This window comes from Epinephelus moara, chromosome 13 (genome assembly GCF_006386435.1).
Source record: "Epinephelus moara isolate mb chromosome 13, YSFRI_EMoa_1.0, whole genome shotgun sequence".
NCBI classification, from domain to species: domain Eukaryota; kingdom Metazoa; phylum Chordata; class Actinopteri; order Perciformes; family Serranidae; genus Epinephelus; species Epinephelus moara.
The window spans coordinates 27,703,124-27,723,431 of NC_065518.1; the positions used below are offsets into that span (position 1 = coordinate 27,703,124).

The 20,308-nt window shown below is 40.9% G+C and overlaps 1 protein-coding gene across 1 annotated transcript in view; it reads left to right on the forward strand.

Moving 5' to 3' along the window:
- Window positions 1-20,308, forward strand: part of pemt (phosphatidylethanolamine N-methyltransferase) — a 91,053-nt gene that overhangs the window by 50,990 nt on the left and 19,755 nt on the right. Inside the window, exons 4-5 of the mRNA XM_050059578.1 lie at window positions 10,305-10,450; window positions 16,117-16,228. Of these exons, the coding sequence (XP_049915535.1) occupies window positions 10,305-10,450; window positions 16,117-16,228 (258 nt within the window). The remainder of the gene's footprint in view (window positions 1-10,304; window positions 10,451-16,116; window positions 16,229-20,308) is intronic.

A 20,308-nucleotide genomic window follows, 5' to 3' on the forward strand; every position in this document is an offset into this window, starting at 1 on the left:
ATGTGATACAGGTACAGATCAGTGCTGAATACTAAAAAGACTGACACTAAAAACATTCACAGATCTAAAAGTATGAATGCATGTATTCAAATACATGACTTACACACTCTTATATCCTATATGCACAACATACAAAAATAGCTAGAAAATATTTTTTTTTACAAAAAACAGAAAAAATATTTTATAAATGATACTGAGATTTGGTGATGGTTTATTTCTACCAATTACTCTTTTTATATCTCCATCTTAATTCATGAAAAAATGTAAAAGAAAATACTTTGACTTTTTTTTAACATATCTCAATCAATGACAATGATGTTTCTGATCACTTTCAAATTGATTGATTAATTTATTTAACAAGTCACCTTTCTAGATACTGGAGGTGTGTACTCGTTTTCAAGTTACATGGGTTAATAGAACAATCGTGTTTAGTGTCAAATCGCTTTTTTTCCATTGTTGGAAAGTCCATCATATTTTCGCTAGCCAACGTTAGCTAGTAACATTAATAGTTACAACGTTAAAGTTTACCTAGCAAGAGTGTACAAGTTAGATGTTGAATCAAAACGTCAGCTCAGCATCAACAGGTCTAGACAGAAAAATTTGATACAATAAAGATACCAGTCAACAGTGAGGCTGATATTAGAGAAGCTACAAAAGTTTGAGAGATGATCACGGCAATGAAGTCACAGTGGAAATGCATGTAGTTTGGTGTACACATACAGTGGTTCACTGGAAAAACATTATTACAGTTCCCAATCCCAACAAACAAACACACTGATTGACCAGCAGACTAATTATTCAACAGCTTTATTATTGTGCTGCTTATTGCCTACCTAATTAACTTACGAATACACTGACTGACTCACTGGCGTGCTGAGTAGCTGACTGACGGCCACTTCTTTTTATAGCTCCACTACTGATTTATAGCCTGATTGACAGACATGCAGAGGATTCAGAGAATGTATTTTTATCTTCTAAGCACACAGCTGTGATGCTCTCCACTGATTATATTCAATAATAATAAACCTCTGGGGAAAGCTCAGAGGGCTCTAACAAGTCATTTTTGTAATTAATTGTGTGTGTTTAATTGGCGCTCTTGCTATTAGCAGAAAGCCTAATGAGATAAGAGGATTGGGATTTGCACAGTTAAAAATAGTAAATGTAAAAATGTTACACCTCTACTCCCTCTGTATTAGGAAATATTCAAAGCTAAATAAAGACCATACCAAACATGTACTAATATGATCAGCGCTTTGGAACTGTGTGCATGTTAAAGGGATAGTGCACCCAAAAATGAAAATTCAGCCATTGTCTACTCACCCATATGCCGAGGGAGGCCCTAGTGAAGTTTTAGAGTTCTCACATCCCTTGTGGAGATCCAAGGGGAGAGCGGGTAGCAACACAACTCCACCTAATGGAGGCTTAAGGCGCCCCAGATTCAAACGTCCAAAAACACATAATTGAAACCAAAAAATATATCCATACTGCTCGTCTGTAGTGATCCAAGTGTCCTGAAGCCCTGACATAAAAAGTTGTTTTGAAAAACGTCATTTGAACTCTGTTTTTAGCCTCATTGCAGCCTGTAGCTCTAACTGCCTCTCTGTGCACTGCACTCACGTGTGCGCGCTTGCGTGTGAGACCACCGCGTTCATGTGTGTTCACGTGCTTTCTCTGGTCTCACACGCAAGCGCGCACATGTGGCTGTGACTTTTAAGATACTTTTATACTCTTTTTTTATTTATATAAGTGCATGTATGTGGGTTTTTTAAACTTGTGAAAAGCCGTTAAAATTGGGCAATACACTTCTTTCCCATTGCCAGTGGACCAGACCTGTGAATACGGCTGTGAGTATGACTTTCTGTTTTTTTTTTTGTCGTAAGTAGCACATACATTTCTGAGATATGACCAAAAACATGTTTTGTTAGGTCCCAGTGACCTTTGACCGTGGATGTTTGTGCCAAATTTAAAGAAATTCCCTCAAGGTGTTCTTGAGATACTGTGTTCACTAAAATGCAACAGACAAGGTCACAGTGACCTTGACCTTTAACCACCAAATTCTGATCAGTTCATCTTTGAGGCAAAGTGGATGTTTGTGCCATATTTGAAGAAATTGCATCAATGTGTTCTTCAGATATCACGTTCATGATAATGATACGGATGCAAGGTCATGGTGACGTTGACCTGTGACCTTTGTACACCAAATTCTATCGAGTTTATCCTTGAGTCCAAGTGGACATTGTGCCAAATTTGACAAAATTTCCTCAATCGCCTTTACGAGAATAAGACAAACAAGGTCATGGACCTTTGACCTAATCTCTCAAAGCGATAACATATGTACAGACAGACAACCTGAAAACGTAATGCCCCCGGCCATGGCTATTGCTGGCATAGAGGCATAACTAGGAATAAAGCATTCAAGTGTTTAAATCTTGCTGTTCAAGTAGAAGTATAGAAGTATTGCACTTAAGCTTTTCTCAGGGTGGAACTGGAGACACAAGAACAAGAGTAGGAAAATGGGGGGAGGATGGGGCAGTCGTTGCCATGTTACATTCATTTTCTTCCCCTGTTTGTTACATTAATACCCTACCAGACTTCACCGAGCATATGCAGGAATTAATGGGAGCATGTGTCAAATTAAGCAGTGGGTTCTGACAACTGCATACCCGTTATTTATTATACTCACTGTGCAAATGGGACTTTGAAGGTTTATGTCTGAAACTATAGAAACAACACCAGATTTTAAAACTAAAGTGTAGTTATTTTAAATCACCAGCCTTGCATTCCTAAGCTCATCATCACCATTCCGCCGTCTGTCTCTCTAATCAGACTTTTGGTCTCATTTTCCAAAAGGTACAAAGATGGCAAATGTGTGGTTTTGACAGGAGTGGGTCTTTTAACTCTGCTATCTGATACCATCATCCCTGCATGGACAGACGCAGTCAAAAATAACACACCAAAAATATGCTACACTACGCCATAAAAGCATGCAGAGGTAAATGACATAAAACACGTATCAATGACCAATTTGCTTGTTTCCGAAAGAAAGTCCTGTTTTATTTTTAGAAGCTACAGAGTGTGTAACAGGAGTGAACTGTCATCAGATGTAACCAGTATGCCCAGTGGTCAGTCCCTCACACCCACTAACCCCCTACCCTCATCTCCATCCCCAAGACTCCCTTTTCCATCTCTTTATCGATCCAAATCGCAGCAGTATGCCTTGCTAGGTCACCTTACTTAACAGAGAGCCCAGCAGTCACTCTTTGTGTCTGACATAGCGTAACAACAACCAACATCACATTACACTTCCTCCTCCCTTGGACAAAGGAAGAACACCGTACGCCTCACAGCACAGATGCTGTAACCTATTTTCTCTTATTAACCCCAAACCTAGTTTTGATGTGGAGGACATTTTTTTCCTGGAGGAAATAGAGCAAATTCAGATGGCACAGAGTATGTTAATGCACACACACACACACACACACACACACACACACACACACACACACACACACACATACACACACACGCACGTCCACCCCAGCAGTGTTCCAGTGTTTTATTATAATTTACAAAACCTTTCAACACTGCAAATACAGAACTTTTTTAACTCTGTGGTCTGGTTCCATTTAGAGGCTGCAGTGCCTGACAGCCTGAACAAAATTTATAAAAACATAAAATGCAAAGTGAAGAGCATGTAAAGGCAGTAACTGGTATTTTTGCTCGGACAGCTGCATGTTGCAGACGGAACACTGACATTATTATCCAAAAGGGTGAAAGAAACAAAACATAGATCACAGTTTGCAAAAACAGTTCCTCTTAACAGAGCTGTCCCTAACTGCTCCAGATTAATATAATCAATATAATCAATTTCAAAAAGCTCACTTGGGCAAATAAGTCAAATCCAAGGGGTTTCAATTCGTCAGAATGCCCCTGGCCATGGCTATAGCTGCCAGTTTTGTTTTTGTTGGAGTTACAATGTGGGTTTCTTTGGAAACCATTGGTTTCTTGTCTCCCATTTTGAAGCCTCTAGTTTTGCATTTTGGCTGTTGCCATCTTGTTTTTATGAAGACAGAAGTGGCCATATTTGGTTTGAAGGTAACCCTCAGGCTAGCTACTAGCATATTTAGCTTGTTGTGTTTTTAGCTATGGTTAACAGTAAAAATACAATTGCTAATGCTAATTTTTGATAGCAAAACAAACACCCAAAAACATTAAAAAAACGTATTTACCAGAAAAAAATGATATCTGACTCCTTCAAGGGGCTTTCAGGACAACGTTTCAGCAAACAAGACTTTTTTTTCAGCTGCCACGCTGAAATAGTGACAGATAGCTTACTGCTACACTACACTACCATGTGAATCTGGGGTTACACCATGGTTACATTACCTGTCCAACATTGTTGCCATGGTAGCACCTTGCCAACAGATGGCACCCACCTGTCACTTTAAGTGGCTACGCCCTATTTATGCATACTATAAGCCTTAATAGCATTTAAATGGGTGGATTTTATAGAAATTGAAAGTGGGAGGGATAAAAAGTCTTGTTGTTGTGCCCTGTATTCCGGTGCCGGTGCTTCTGCAGTGATGCGGGCGCTGTGCCGGTCCGTCATGGTGAAGAGGGAGCTGAGCCGGAAAGCAAAGCTTTCAATTTACTGGTCCATCTACGTCTCAACCCTCACCTATGGTCATGAACTCTGGGTAGTGACCAAAAGAATGAGATTGCGGATACAAGCAGTGGAAATGAGTTTCCTCTGTGGGGTGGCTGGTCTCAGCCTTAGAGATATGGTGAGGAGCTCGGACAGCTGGAGGGAGCTCAGAGTAGGGCCGCTGCTCCTTCGTGTCGAAAGGGGTCAGTTGAGGTGATTCGGGCATCTGATAAGGAAGCCTCCTGGGCGCCTCCAGCTGGAGGTGTTCCGGGCACGTCCCACTGGTAGGAGGCCCTGGGGCAGACCTAGAACATGCTGGAGGGATTACATATCTCGTCTGGCCTGGGAACGCCTTGGGGTCCCCCAGGAGGAGCTGGAAAGAGTTGCTGGGGAGAGGGATGTCTGGGGCGCTTTGCTCGGCCTGCTGCCCCCACGACCTGGCCCCGGATAAGCAGATGAAAATAGATGGATGGATGGATGCAATTTCCTCCCACATTAATTGTTTCATGTTTGCTTTTTTTTTTTTTCAGATCAAATTTACTTTCTTTCTTTTATTGAATTCCTCTAGAGGTTTGATTTATTTTCTTCCTGCAGCCAATTTGGTTTTCATGTCTTCTAACCTTCTGCCACTTTCTTTTTTTCACTATCCTGGCCGACTTTGTGAGAGGATACTAAAGTGCGACAGCAGGTAGCCTAAGCTAAGCACAAGGTCAAGCAAACTAACAGTCTCCATGGAAACAGTAGAATTTAACTGCGCTAAAATCTCTTTCAGTACAGTAAATGCCTTTATGTCTTTCCTTGACTAAGGAAACCCTTTAAAAGATTCAGTGCAACACCCTTAACTAATTTCCTCAGCTAAGGAACAACTAAATCTGAAGTGTCACACTTCAGAAGCAAACTTAAGGTGCTTTGTGCAACTGGCTCATGTGACCTTAAAATGTCAAACCTCAAAGTCCTGGATGGAGCTGATGAGTACTATAAATTACTTTCCACAGTAATCTGAGGAAGATCACATGAATGCCCTCAGCCAGCTTCTCTCTGTTTTCACATTGTAAATTGAAAATCTTTTTTTGGACTTTTGTTGCACAAAACCAGCAATTCTAGAGCTCATGGACATAGTGGTCAACCTTTTTCACTATTTTCCAACATTTAATTAATGTTACATTATTGAAGATTGAAAATAATTGAGAATGAAAACAGTTATTTGCGATCCTATTTCAGAGTATTTTACAGTAAGTAAGGTATAAATGTAGTGACTTCGCAGCTGAAGCATTGTTAATGAAGATGATAATTATGGGCAAGTTATAGTGGCATTAACTCTAACCCTAACCCAAGAATTATAGACATGTTCTCATATTTTGCTCGTGTTTCTACCAGTAAAGAATCCCATTTTGAAGTGGGGACCACAGTTTGCCCTCTGTGCTAGGATATTGTAAAAAAGAACAAGCTTTTGCAGTGTGTTTCCACCTCTTTCAAACTACAAAGCAGTGTTGAGACATTTATTCAGTACCACCATATTTTAATTAGTGCTCTTTTAAACTGCTAAACAAAGCTGAATCACTCAGCAAATGCTCCAGAGTTTAAATCACTTTTTACATCTTAATACAAATCCATTCTCTGTGTCTGGACTCTGTAAGTACGATCTTTTGTATACAGACAACACTAAAACCAAACTGAGCACCTTTTACAGCAGACATTCACCCTTTCATAAACTCTTCATCCAAATATTGTGAGGTAACAGTGGATACAAAATGAAAAGGCTTTCACTTGAAGACCACACTTGCACAACACACAACCCTCAAATCATCAGTGGTAGCGTAGCCTACCTTTGAGCGTGACGTCAGGAGGAGTTAAAAGCCCTCTCGCTAATAAGGAGTTTCTTTCTCTGCACACTTAAAGACACGCATACACACACACACACACACACACACACACACACACAGTTGATGCATTAGAAGAGGTTGTGGGGGAGTTGAGAAGAGAAGACAGAGACATAGAAATTAAATGCTTGATCATGTCTGCAATGATTGATGGTTTTGCGGGCTGCCAGGTTAGTCTGATGCATTGAGACTTACCTCCTGTTTGTTTTTTTCATTGCAATTTCAGGTGTCACAGTTCAAATTAAGAAATCGCAGTGTACATTGCCTGTAAGGTGTAAAAGTAACCCACAGGTGGACCCAGTGAGTAAGGCAATACATTAAAGCAGTTCTCTTGGCGACCTTCAGGAATGAAATGAAAATGTGACTCTGCTCTCTGGAATTATCGAACATTTTGTGAACAGTTAGTCTTCATTGATTACTCCCCTGTGGATGTATTTCCATGCAGTCATATGATAATATCTCAGAGTCAGTTGATAACATAGTAATGGCACTCAAGCCTGATGAAACCTGAGAGATGTTACGTCTTTGCACAGTAATGGCACATCAGTGGTGGTCTAATAATCAACTTTAATTTGAATCTTCACAAAACTGATGCACTACTAGTCCATGTTCAGTAGTACAAGGGTTAATTCCCATTTGGTTTTCACTTCAGTATTCATTTTGACATTATGTTGATGTCAGGCGTTTTCTGTGTGGGCAGAGGTGACATGAATTTTTCCAAACCGACCATTAGCGAATGAATTATACACCCTGCTAATACCTGGTATACACTACACAACTTTTCTGTCCGTTCTGACAGTCACTATGTCACATCAAGCGATTGTGGAGTCATAACATCTTGCTGTGACTTGGCCGACAGACATGACACAATACACGGTGGTCCACACCAGTCATCCTCGGTGGTCTTTCACGGCGTGTTTGATGGTTATTCTTGTCATATTTCTATTGCTGTTACTATTATTTCAGTCACTGTGTCTGTTCATGTGCCAGCTGAAATGTTAATGTAGTAAGGTAAAAAGTGGCACCAGATGGCAGGGGCTACATTTGAAGTACCATACGCAAACATACAAGTCACTGAGTCCTCCACAACAAGTTCCTGCAAATGTTTCACAATAAAAGCCTGTTTAGAAAATGAAGGGATTCTCTCAACTGAAGTTATAAGGGGCTTTTAATTTGAAACAGATACAGGAAGTGTTAAGTTTGAAATGACAGCGTGATGCATTAACTTTATCACGGTAAATGGGAGCGAATAAAAAGTAAAATTATAAAAATACAGAGGGAATAATAAATAACAACCCATTTATTATGTTGTCTGTTTCACATGAAGCTGGCAGTCTCTCCCTGCCACTATTTTTTAATTTTCTTACTTTATGTCCGTCTCCATTATGAAGAAATAACATTGTTTGCTAGCCTGATGCTAAAGGCAGTACTCACCAGGTTGATAAAGTGCCTCTGCTGCTTCACACCATCATTTTTCCCTTTTTACTCTGTGTGGTAACGTCCTTAGAGCAAATATCTAAAACCCTGGAGGTGTTGTTATGGTACAGTTGTCTACGGCAGCAAATTGCTCTGTGTTCCCATTGGTCAGAGTGACGGCTGTGATGGGCGCAATCTTGAACGACAAAAAGAAACTCAAACATGCTAGACTTTCTGTTTGAACCTCATGAGGCGTCCCGGACATGGCATCGATTGTTGTCTACTATGACACACTACACAAGATAAAACGATGGATTACAGTGCACAGTACACTCATTGTCGTTCACGATCCATGCCAACACCGTATGTCGCTGCGTTGGGTTAGAATCGGGCAGATATTCTGTAGTGTGAACCAGGCATAACTTAATTTTCTAGCCATGCTAGCGACATGTCTTTTTGGATGGCAGTGTCAGTCTGTCAGTGGGTCTGTCCTCCACTTCTGTCCAGACTGAAATATCTCAGTAACTATTGGATGAAATTCTGTACAGTCATGGTCCCCGGAGGATTAACCCTAAATACTATCGTGAGCCCCTGACTTTCCCTTTAGCACCATCAACCATAGGGTTGGCGTTTTTGGTTTGAAGTGAAATGTTTTGCCAACTAATGGATTGATTGCCATCAAATGTAGTTCAGACATTTATGTTATTATGATTTGTGTGGCCCCTTAATGTAGCGTCATGATCAGATCAAAATTTGACGTTCTCATCAGCCCATCAGCCTCAGCTGTATTTTTCTTTTTGTGCTAATTAGCATGTTAGCATGAGTGAGTGGGTGCGGGGGGGTGGGGGGGTTCAATACAGAAAGAAAAAAAACTTTGTATCTCCAAAATATAGCTGAAGAATAGCACATTTTTGTTTGTTTTTTTGCATTTCTACATCACGATATCAGAGATGTGAAAATGTATTCACCTTGCTCCTCTTCAATTAATGTGACCTGTTAGATTCGATAGATGTGGAACAGGAGGAAGGTCAGAGGTTAATCCAAGATGAATTTGATAATTTGATGCTTGCAACATGTATCAAAAAAAGATTGAACAGAGGCAACAAAAGACTGAGAAAATTTTGTGATGTTCAAAAAACACCTGTTTGGAACATTCAGCAGGTAAACGGGTTAATTTGTAACAGGTGATAGTACCATGAGTGGGTATGAGAGGGACATCCTCAAAAGGTTCAGTTGTTCACAAGCAAGGACAGCATGAGGTTCACTACTTGTGAAAGACAGCTGCATGGAATTTGGGGATTTCGCCATCCACAATCCAAAATATCATCAAAAGATTCAGAGAAGTAGGGGCAAGGCTAAAAACTAACATTCCTGCACAGAGGATATGACTGCATGAGCTCAGGAACACTTTGGAAACCTTTGGAAACCCAGTTCTTCACTGCATCTACAAATGCAAGTTAATACTCTACCATGCAAAGTGAAAACCACTTATTAACAACATCCATAAACGTCGCTGACTTCTCTGGGTCCAAGCTCATCCAAGATGGACTAACACAAAGTGGAGAAGTGTGCTGTGGTCTGACGAGTCCACATTTCGTATTATTTTAGCAGATGGAGGTCGTGTCCTCAGGGCTACAACGAAAAAGGACAATCCATACTTTTACCAGCGTAAGGATCAAAAGCCAGCATCTGTGATGGTATGGGAGTGCATTATTGCCCATGGCATCATGGGTAACTTGCACATATGTGCAGGCACCATGAAGGCTACAAACAGGTTTTGGAGCAACATATGCTGCCATCCGGACGATGTCTGTTTTAGGGATGCCCCTGACTGCGACTAGACTAGACTGGGAACAGACCTGACTCTCATTGAACAAATGTGGAACATTATGAAGCACAAAATGCAACAGTGCAGACCTTTAACTGTTGAGCAACTGAAGTTGTATATCAAGCGAAAGAATTTCACTTTCAAAACTTCAACTGTCCTTGGTTCTCAAACACTTGCTGAGTTTTGCTAAAAGAAAAGGTGATGTAACACAGTTTTTTATTCCAATTTCTTTGGAATCAGGGTTTTCTTCAACTTTAAACTGGGTCTGCAAGTTTACAGTACAGTAGTTTAGTACAGCTCCACCGTGACACCTTTCATGGTTACGAGCAGTGAATTAGTCTGATGAAAGTAGATCATCACAACAGTCTTTTATCTGCATTTCTCCCCAGCTCACTGTTATTTTCTAACTCATTTCCTACCACTTAAATCCACAGTAAAGGTCTTATGCAAACTGTGGTCCTTTCCCTTTGCACTACTACTCCAAACTAGTTACACAAAGTGAAATAAAGGTGGTTGTGATTTGTTTTTTCTGCAGTATGACGTTGGCAATGAAGGCCCAGGCCAAGTGGGAGGTGATGGACAGGACGGATGTTTTCTACGCTGGCGTAACTCTCATGGTGCTGGGCACTCTGCTGGTGGTCGGCAGCTTTCTGGCTCTGGGATTCACTGGAACCTTCTTAGGTGGGTATCAAACACAGTGTCACATATTAAAGAGGTAGTCCACTAATTTTACATGTCAAGGTATTTTTTTTTGTCACAGGAAGTGGTACTGTGTGGTGTTTGAAAGACTTGAAAGAGAGTTGCATTATGGGAGGTTTAGGACTTTGGACTTAAAACCAGTATATCCAGGCCTCAATTTTTCTTTTGTGAACTCTCTTCTACGCTAAATCAGTTGAGTACTTTTCCAAAAAAAGAGAAAACCTATTTTCTCAGCCAGCATCTAAAAAAAGAGGGATGGGATCCTACCTGAACCCACCTTTTTGTCCAAAGTTGAAAAGGTTTTTGAGATTTTGCTTAAAAGACTTCTGTTTTATTTTGTTCTCTATGCTCTTCTCATTGGTTTGAAGGAGACAGGGCTCAGTTGTAAAAAAAAAAAAAAGGGATGTCATACTTTGTTGCACCAATCAGAATTTGCCAATACTTAAGTCAAAATCCAATAAGTCGGTGGGTTGTTTGATTACTCTCAATTCAAACTAAATGCACACAGTGCTCAAACTTTTTTCTTTTTTTTTTTTATGGATCGTTGTTGCTCATTTAGTCATGAAAATATTTAATAGAAAAATACCCAAGATATAAAGCCAAATGGTCAGGGTCATAGGTCCCTAAGACCCCCCACCCCATCTGACCGACAAGAAATTATTGATTTCAATCATTCACTTTTAATAATAAATAAATAGATACTGAGAAATGAACTTGAAAATTAAGGTTGAAACAATGTCCCTTAATCATGTGTAGTTGAGAGATTGCTTTTCTGATTGTTGTGTTGTTGTTTCCATGTAAAAAGAAAAAAATACCACCTGAGAAGTAAAGGAGTATAGGACTTATAGGCGGGCATACAGTATGCAACCAGAGGTGGGGGATCTTGAGTCAAGTTGCGTTTTGTTTTTGAAACATGGTTAGGTGATTTCTAATGCAATGCATGCAAATCTGGCGACCTAATTAGACGCAGCAGACCAGCAGAGGCTAACGCAAGAGGCAGCTGTCATGGAGGAGGCTAGACCAAAAACAATAAAATCTGGGTTCATGGATTGGATGATGTTGTTGATGATAGTGGTAAGAAGAGAATAGCAGTATGTGAGATCTGCCGCTCAAAGTGCTGAATCCTAACAAGGACATTTAAATGCACTTACATAGGAAAGACGCGTGACTCAGGCACATTTGTGCCAATTTATGGAGCCCGGCTCATTTATATGCATGCAAACAAACGCTTTCATGTCCTCAACATACAGTCCATGCGAATATCTTCATATTTGTCTCAGAGACAAACATGTTTGTTTTTAGTTGTTATGCTGCTGAATTCATCCAGGCATCAATTCAAATGAACACGAATGTGACAGTATTGCCATTATGACCATTTGGCAAGCTCTGGTTTCTAGGTCAGTCATTACAGTGAGTCATCACTGAGATCCAGACAGAGTCTCAGCTCCTGCGCCATCTTTGTCCATCACTGCAACGAAATGCCCTCAGTCCATCTTTGTGTCCACAAATCCCCAACTGTGTCGACAGAGGCGCAGCAGCAGGGGCAGCAGGAGGGTGTGTGACTGTATGGACAAGCGTCTACTTTGTGTGCAGATTGAGCAAAGCAATCACAAGAGAGTCTGCTGGCGTGCTTCATTCTTCCACCAGTTGGAGCAGCAACATTAAAGTCTGTCTAACTAAGTTGTTCATCAAGGACAACCATGTGATTTATGAGAAACACCAGAAACCAGGCCCGGCCAATGTCAGTCAATAGACAAGTTTCCCAGGCACATGTGAACGGCAGTAAACAGGTGACAGTAGTGCAGAAAACTGAGGACAGGACAAATTGCTGCCGCCAGGATAATAAGAGTGAATACATCCCCACAGGGAAACGTTACTTTGCAGCACAGAGCAGATAATATTATGCATCCAGTGATTTATGAGAATGCAGTCTCTCTTTAGTATTCACAACAGGATTCAAGTAGTTATTTATATAATCTGCATCAGAATGCTCAGAGCATTGTAAAATAATAACTATATCCATTTCATTAACATTGGCAAGCTCTGAAACTTAACCAGGTCAGTTGGGCAGAGAGTACCTTTAGACCCTGTTACATAAAAGTGTGTCAGATGACACATGTTATGTATATATTTGCAGCAACCATCCCTTTAGGTGGCCTGGGATGGCCTGAGTTGAACTGGTCTGACAATAGGCCTTTTTCATGGAAGACATTCGATGGGCTCTTTTTATGTACTGTTCGCATGCATACCTATAAAAAGTAATACACCACAGTTTGCGTATAACCGACGTAATCATGAGCCAGGATTGTATATATAACCTATGTAGTCAGGAAGACTGTGATTATGCGACCAATGCACTAATGGGAGTAAAGAAAAAAGAAGCATAAAGAGCAAAAGTCCATGTCAGAAGGCAGGTTGGGGTGGTGGATGGGTAAAACAAACACAGGACTTTCCCCAAGGAGACCAGAATTGGTTCTCGTTTGACACCAAGTTAACTTTGAAGTATTTTAAGGTGCGTCATCCCCATGTTTCTTTCTCTAAACATAACTTTACTCGGCTAAACCTAACCTATGTAACTTGACGTTAAATATGTAACATGCCATTGACATTTTGGGGCACTAATTTATTAGATATCATACGAACTGTTGAGAATAGGTTGCATTTAGACATGTCACAATAGGAAAAATACATGTGTACATCATAGGAAATTCACTAAGCCTTATCATGCTCCCCAAATGATAAACCCTTTCCAAAAGGTTTCCAACATGGTGATCTAGCTTTGCATATTTGTTTACTTATTTGACTCATGAATTAATTGTCACAGATAAATCACCAGTGTCAGACTAAAATCATTTGAAAAGTCTTTTCAAAGTGTTCAGTTTATGGTCGGCATTAGGGTGTGTATATGTGCCTGTGTACTGTATGTGGGGATGACTTTATCTCTCACCACAATCTAATTGCTCTGTGTTTTCTTTCCAATTCATCCTCACTGAGCACCCGCAAACATAAACACATATAATAGAGGATATAGCCTGTGGGTGTGTGTTGTAATTTGATGTGTCTTATTCGCTCTATATTAAGCCCCTTGAGTCACGGTGACCTGATGATTCAAACTGATGGCACAAGGCTAGAAACAAAGAACCAAACATAATCAAATTACACAGACAGTGTCAACACATTGACTAGCTGGCCCAGGATCCAAGCTCCGATCACATCCTACTGGTCTCAGACCCACTTCTCTAACCTCTACGTCGGCGACCACACCGCTATCCCCACCCTTCAGCAAATCCAGGTTGCCCATTTTCATAACCGCTATGAAACAACAGTGACGCAGGAACACACACACAAAAAATGCTGCACTTGGCTTTTGAATTTGAATGGGTTGCTGATAGTCGCTTTTGAGGTCAAAAATGAGGTTAGCATATTGTTCTGAAGGCCAGTTATGCCGACTTCCTATTCAAAACCAAACACATTTGTTTATATAATCTCTTTTATATCCTGCCCCACCTGCAGTACCTAAACGAGCATTCATATTGAAAATTGTTATATAACTTGGCATTAACAGCCTCTCTTCGACAGAAAACAGGGCCAGCAGCACCACATGTGTAATTCAACAGGTCAGTTTTCCCTACTGTGTGTGTGTGTGTGTGTGTGTGTGTGTGTGTGTGTGTGTGTGTGCATCCGTGCAAGTGGACAAGGGAGGCATAATGGAAGTATTTCAATTGTTTGCGTGTGCACATAATACCTGGGGAACTTATTACATAGCAAGCAATGGTAAGCGCTCAGGTTACAGTGAGTCCCACAGTGGTTCAGCTGCCAAGAATGTTTTATTGGGTAAAACCTGCCACTGCACAAGTAACCACACAGCCTTCATGCTTTAATCAACATACAGGATGAGCTCATTTGTGGTTCACGCACCCTAGCATCAGTATAAACCTAGCTCAGTATAGCAGGGCATCATTGAGACATTTTTGAAAACACCCGAGATGGCTCCTGCACTCGTTAACAGACATTTTGATGCTACACCTTTACAGCTCATTTCTGTAGGCTGTAGTCTGTCTACATTTGTCCGTCGTGCAGCGCTACGTGACGTTTCATTACTCTCACTGGTTGAAGGTCTTTCCAGTTGTATTCAGATGCATTTTGGTTTACAGACATTGAAAATGCCCCTTTGATGTCGAAATTGAACCAAAAGGTTCCAGACTACCTCACATTTTTCTGTCAATGTACCACCAGCCTCCAGTACCAAAGAACAATTCTGAAATTGCTTCTACTGTTGCTGAACTGAAATTTAAATTAATATTGCTAAGTTATCAGTATACATATCCTTGGTAGGCTTTTTCTTACTTTGTATTTTGTACTGATGATATCAAAATTTTAGTTTCCATAAAAGACTAAATTTAAATTCTCTTTATTGTCCTGCAGTGACAAAGCTCCCGACAAAGTGTTCTTCAGAGAGCATGGATTTTTGGTACCGACGGACAGTGTTGGTGCTGTAATTTGATTGGTGCAACTGTTGGGTTGGGCATAAAAAAAGTAATAATAATCACTTCCAACAACCATAAAGAAAGGTTGCCAGCTGAGATTGTGTCGCATCATTTAAATGAAACTAAATTGCCCTGTACAAAAAAAAAAGTTTCCCAGCTTCCTGTTTTGTGTCGGCATTGTGCAGCTCCCGCTTGCCTTCACAAATAGTTATAATTGACTTTACTTGCAGTTCAAGCTCAAGTCTCTTTTATTATGTTGATCTGTGAGGGAAAAAAACACTGTGACAAATCGACAGCAAGGCTGAGTGGCGGTGCCATATCCTATTCATTCATCTTAATCCATTCATGCTATGATGTTTTTCCAGTCAGCAGCATAGTATAAGTAGATAGCTGGTCCCTTAGCAACACTTGCTCTCAAAATTTTGGTCAATTACTGCCATGAGAAACACCCACCCACAGGCTTAGACCTAGGACACCATTTCAACAAATAAGTCCCAAAAAATATTCTCTTTTGAAAAATGGAAAAATATACATAACATAATCAGCATTTATATTTCCTCACACAGAAAGTGAGAAGAATTCAATTTTTGGTTTAACATTTTCCGGCAAGTGTTTGTACAATGATCAAGCTTTCACTCCCCAGTTTTCACATGAGGTCATTTCGATGTGGTCACATTGGTTGCATCAGTAACAGCCAGGTGACGGAGGGGCAGCCAAACAGTGTAGCATTAGCAGGGCCGTGTGGTGCCAAAGTCATAATCCTTGGCAGTGCTTCCTCAGTCTGACCTCAGTGCTGTTTGTCAGAAACATGCCAAAAGTGAGCGTTGCATGACAGGGGGACCAAAATCAGAGTTTAAAATGAGATATACGGGGGTTGTAACCATGGCAACAGTGTGATACAGTCCAGGTTTGGCCCTGAATCCCTATCCACCTGAACTGGTTGATGCCTGGAGACAAACTGAGAACCATTACACCCCCAGAAATGTTCCCTGCTAATAGCCAAGTGCATGCTGGGATATGCTCCAGCCTCCTGGATCACTGAACAGGAAGAGTGAGTGTGACAATTTTCAGGTTTCAGTTATGAAATGGAGTGTTTTTGTCAAGTAGATCTCATCTCAGTGTGTTACAGCATTAACCCATTGTGTGTGTCTGTTTTTTCAGGTGACTACTTTGGCATCCTGATGGATGAGAAGGTGACAGGTTTCCCCTTCAACATCATAGAAAACCCTATGTACTGGGGCAGCACTGCCAACTACCTAGGCCTGGCACTCATGTAAGTGTTTGTGTGTGTGTGTGTGTGTGTGTGTGTGTGCTCCTGGAAAGGAGGAGAGGTCACTTTCATGACTGCATCTGAGGTCAACAAGAGTGTAATTCGAATTTAATGTCTGCTTAGGTCTGTAGCTGAGATTGGCTCGAATAAATCACAATAGCAAGTTATTTTTACCAGGTTCGTCATTAAGCACTACCCGAGGAGTTGTTCGTACAAAAAAGAAATCAAATTAAAGGAAAATGGCCCGTCACCCGACTGCTTAAGTACTGATGTACGTCAAGTGGCGTTATAAATAAAGTGAGGGCATGCAGGAGCGGCATAGACGATAAGCTGCGACCTACAAATGGAAAATGTTTTTTCTCAAGTTGCAAATCAGTTCCCTCCTGAAATGGGTGAGGAGGTAAAAACTTTAACGTGTGCCTCGTCACTATGACAACTGTGACCACGTCTGTCGCAGCCCGGTGTGCGTAGTTGCTAGGCGAGCGCTCTGGGGTTGACGAGCCAGCTGCCAATAAAAAGCTATTAGCCCCCCATTCTCCCTCATTCAGGGTTACGTGGACTCCATTCCCAATTTAACCGCCTCTGTAGTCCTTTTTGTTGTGACTAATTTTGCCCTATTTTATCTTTGCTTTGAATTGAATTCAGCCCCATATCTTCTGCACTGTAAGTTCTGAGTGAGCAAACCAGGGATCGCCTCATTTCCTTACCACCTTTTCTCTCTGTATCTCTCTCTCCCTGTGTCTCTTGAGCAACCTTTATCTTTCTTTCTCCCTTTAATGTTTAGTTGAGACACAGCAGCCTCTGTTTCAACCTGTTATGCTGTCTTCAGGGTCTGTCCCTTTGTACCTGGTTGTTCTTAGAATCTACAGTAACACAAATAGAAGCTCTGAAAATAGGCCACTGGTTTAAACCGTCATAAGTGAACTAACAAAAAGGTGCTCATGTCTTTGAGTATGTATGTCTCCTCTGCTTCAGTAATGTCCAAATCAGATTTCTCTGGTGCCTGGTGATGAAAAACAACCCAACTGGAGTTTTTTGGTGTTTTCAGATTAATGTATTATGTGAACTCTATTCAATATTCAGAGCGTATTTATGATTCAGGTTAGGCTTGGGTTGGGTGATATCACAGTATTACGGAGTGCCAGGGTATTCAAAAATCCAGAAAGTATGATTTTCAATACTTTCAAAAACAAATAGGGAGATGCTGTATTGAGGTGATGTAATGCACTGCAGCTGAGAGAAGATGATAACTGAAAGTGTTGGGATAACTGGTGGGGATAATGTTACAGGACTATCGAACAGCCGGTGCGGAGGCAGTTGGCTGTTGGTTGTTTATTTATCTATTTACGCAAATATCGTCATATACTGTATACCCTGGTGAAATGTTAGGAAGGCGTTTAAAAAAAAGATACCACCCAAGTGTGATTTAGAAGTGGTCTGCACATGGCTTTCAACATGGAGGTAGCTGAGCCCGAAGCTAGCTGCTAATGGTGCTAACAGCAGGAACAATCCTAATGGCAACAGTGCTGTCCTGATATTAGTGGTGACCACTATATGTGGGCAGTGCAGAGCACTGGCAATTAGTTAGCCAGTTGGGTACACTCACATGCACAACATGCATGTGCACCCAGCATGGCTACCACAACGAAGAACAGAGAAGCTCGGATTGTAACACACACAGAGGGACCATGACTTTATTCTCTGCTTGGGATGCCGTCATTCCTCTTTACATAGCTAGTATTTGTTAATGCGTATTAATGCTTTGAATATCATATGTGGTTTTGACCACAATACAGAGTCTAGCGGGGTCAGCAGATGGAGTTTGCAGAATGGGTTGCTTGATATAAGGAACCCTCAGTGAGTCTTCTGTTGACTGTGCAGTTCCTTTCAGCTCTGCACAGCTTTATAGCAATCTTCAGCTTATCTTTTTAGTTTTTTACAAGTGTTTTGTTAAAGCCACTGCACTCTACCTGCCAAGAACCAAACAACAAACAATGTTTACAACTAGCTGTTGAACATAATGAAGGATTTAGCTGCTAAAAAGCCAGATATTTCCCCTAGGAGGTGGTGAAGTCCACAAATGGAGCCAAAAGGAGAGTGAGTATTGGACTTGCATTCACCAGGTGGACATAAACACAACTCCAAATCAGTGCTAACATTGGTCTGTGCTGAATGTGTATAAAAGCAACTGTTTGCAAGTTTGCCTTATCTACTTAAAAAGTGATAGTTAACCTGTGTTTTGTTCACAATTTGTTTCCATGGCTCTCCCCAAAAAATCGATTGTTGCAGGTTTGAAAGTTGAGCTTGACAGTCCATTCTCAGCCTTGAAATCCTTGTAAAAGTCCTCAGTTGCTCAAGATAGTGGATCGTTGCAACACTTGACAGTTCCACAGCAACTGAGCAAACTCTATCTGCTGATGAGGACCATGCAGTCTAAGGCTCTTGAACAAGTGACTAAGTTGACCTTGAGTTAAGAATGTCTTGTCCATTGCTGTTTTCAAGGTCAAAGTCTGTTATTAGTAGAAATGTGTATCATGTTACACCAAGTGCCAAGCTCTGGGCTGAAAAATGGCAAAGTTCCAAAAACTGCAGTTCTTCAAATGGCCACTTGAGGTTGGCTCCAAGAAAAAGTGCTAATTGTGAAAATTAGCATTAGTATGAGTATTATCACAGTAAACCATAGCTGTAACTGCACTGTGCTAACGAAGCTGGCAGCTAGCCCTAGGGTTATCTCCACCCTCTTGTCCAAACATGGTCACATCAGGCTCCAAAAATTCTACATGACAACGGCCAAAATGCCTAACTCGAGTCCCCAAACCAATGGGTGATGTCATGGTGGCTATGTCTATTATCTATATGCAGTCTGTGTTACGCGCATGCAGTGCATTGCTTGTTGCTCAAAACAGTAGCACCACCAGTGGTCAAAAACTGCGTAGGGTGCCTTAAATTTATTCATTTCTCACATATATACACCTGCTATCACATCAAAGTGATGTTTCTTGTTTTCACTCACATGTTATTAATATGTTCTTCAGATATGGTGTCAGGGACATTCATCACTGTTACCATGAGAGTACTTCAGTGATCCTGATGGAAACAACACAAGGAGGGAAAAACTCACCGCATAACCCCCACCTCCACCCACTTGCGCACACACTCACACCCCTTCCGCTCCCACAAGCACCTTTGCTGTGCCAGACAATCTCACCCTCACATTAGGCCACTTACTGGCCTCTCTGTGTGACCTGGACAGAAGATGAGCTGACTCACATTAGCAGATGCACTTAGATGACATGGACACGGGCTGGACTCGTGCTGCTAAATAAATAAGATAGAGGCTACAATTGCTGCATGATGCCATCCTTTTTGGGGTTATATATTGTGTAGTTCTGTGTAGAATGATGCCCTAGAAAAGTACTGTGGTACCCAACTTGAAGGAGTAGTACTGTAATTTGTGGGGTGCGTATCATATTTCCTCCTGACATCTTAACATTGATAGTGAGCAGCACTTTTCATGGAACAGTATAATGTGACATTATGACAGGAAACCTGCTTTTTATTAAAGTGCAATCTGATCTTCTCTTGAGTTGAAACATTCGGACATGTTGCATCTTTGGTTAAGTCCCAACCAGTAATACCAGATCAAGCGTGAAAAGGAGAGACATTTGCTCCCTCTTCACATCTGTATGTCTCCGTAAAACACAGTTGAACAGTCTGTTAGTTGAATCCACAGTTGAAAAAATTAAGCATCCATACATTTACCTCAAAACCCCTTAATAAACAGTATGTATTATTATGCTTTTAGCCACACTAGCAGCATGGATGGCAGCTGGTTGGTCCACCACTTAAGTCCAGACTGAAATATCTTAACAACTATTGGATGGATTACCATTAAAAATGGTGTATGTATATGTTTGTGGTCCCCAGAGGATGACCCAGAATGACTATGGAGAAACATTTGTACCCTTTTAGTCTATTTTCATCTGTTTTATGCACACAAACATTCAGTGATTGTGTAAGATTTATTTTTTTGGCCTTTATTGGATCAATGAAAGTATAGAAGTGGACTCGAAAAGGGGGCTG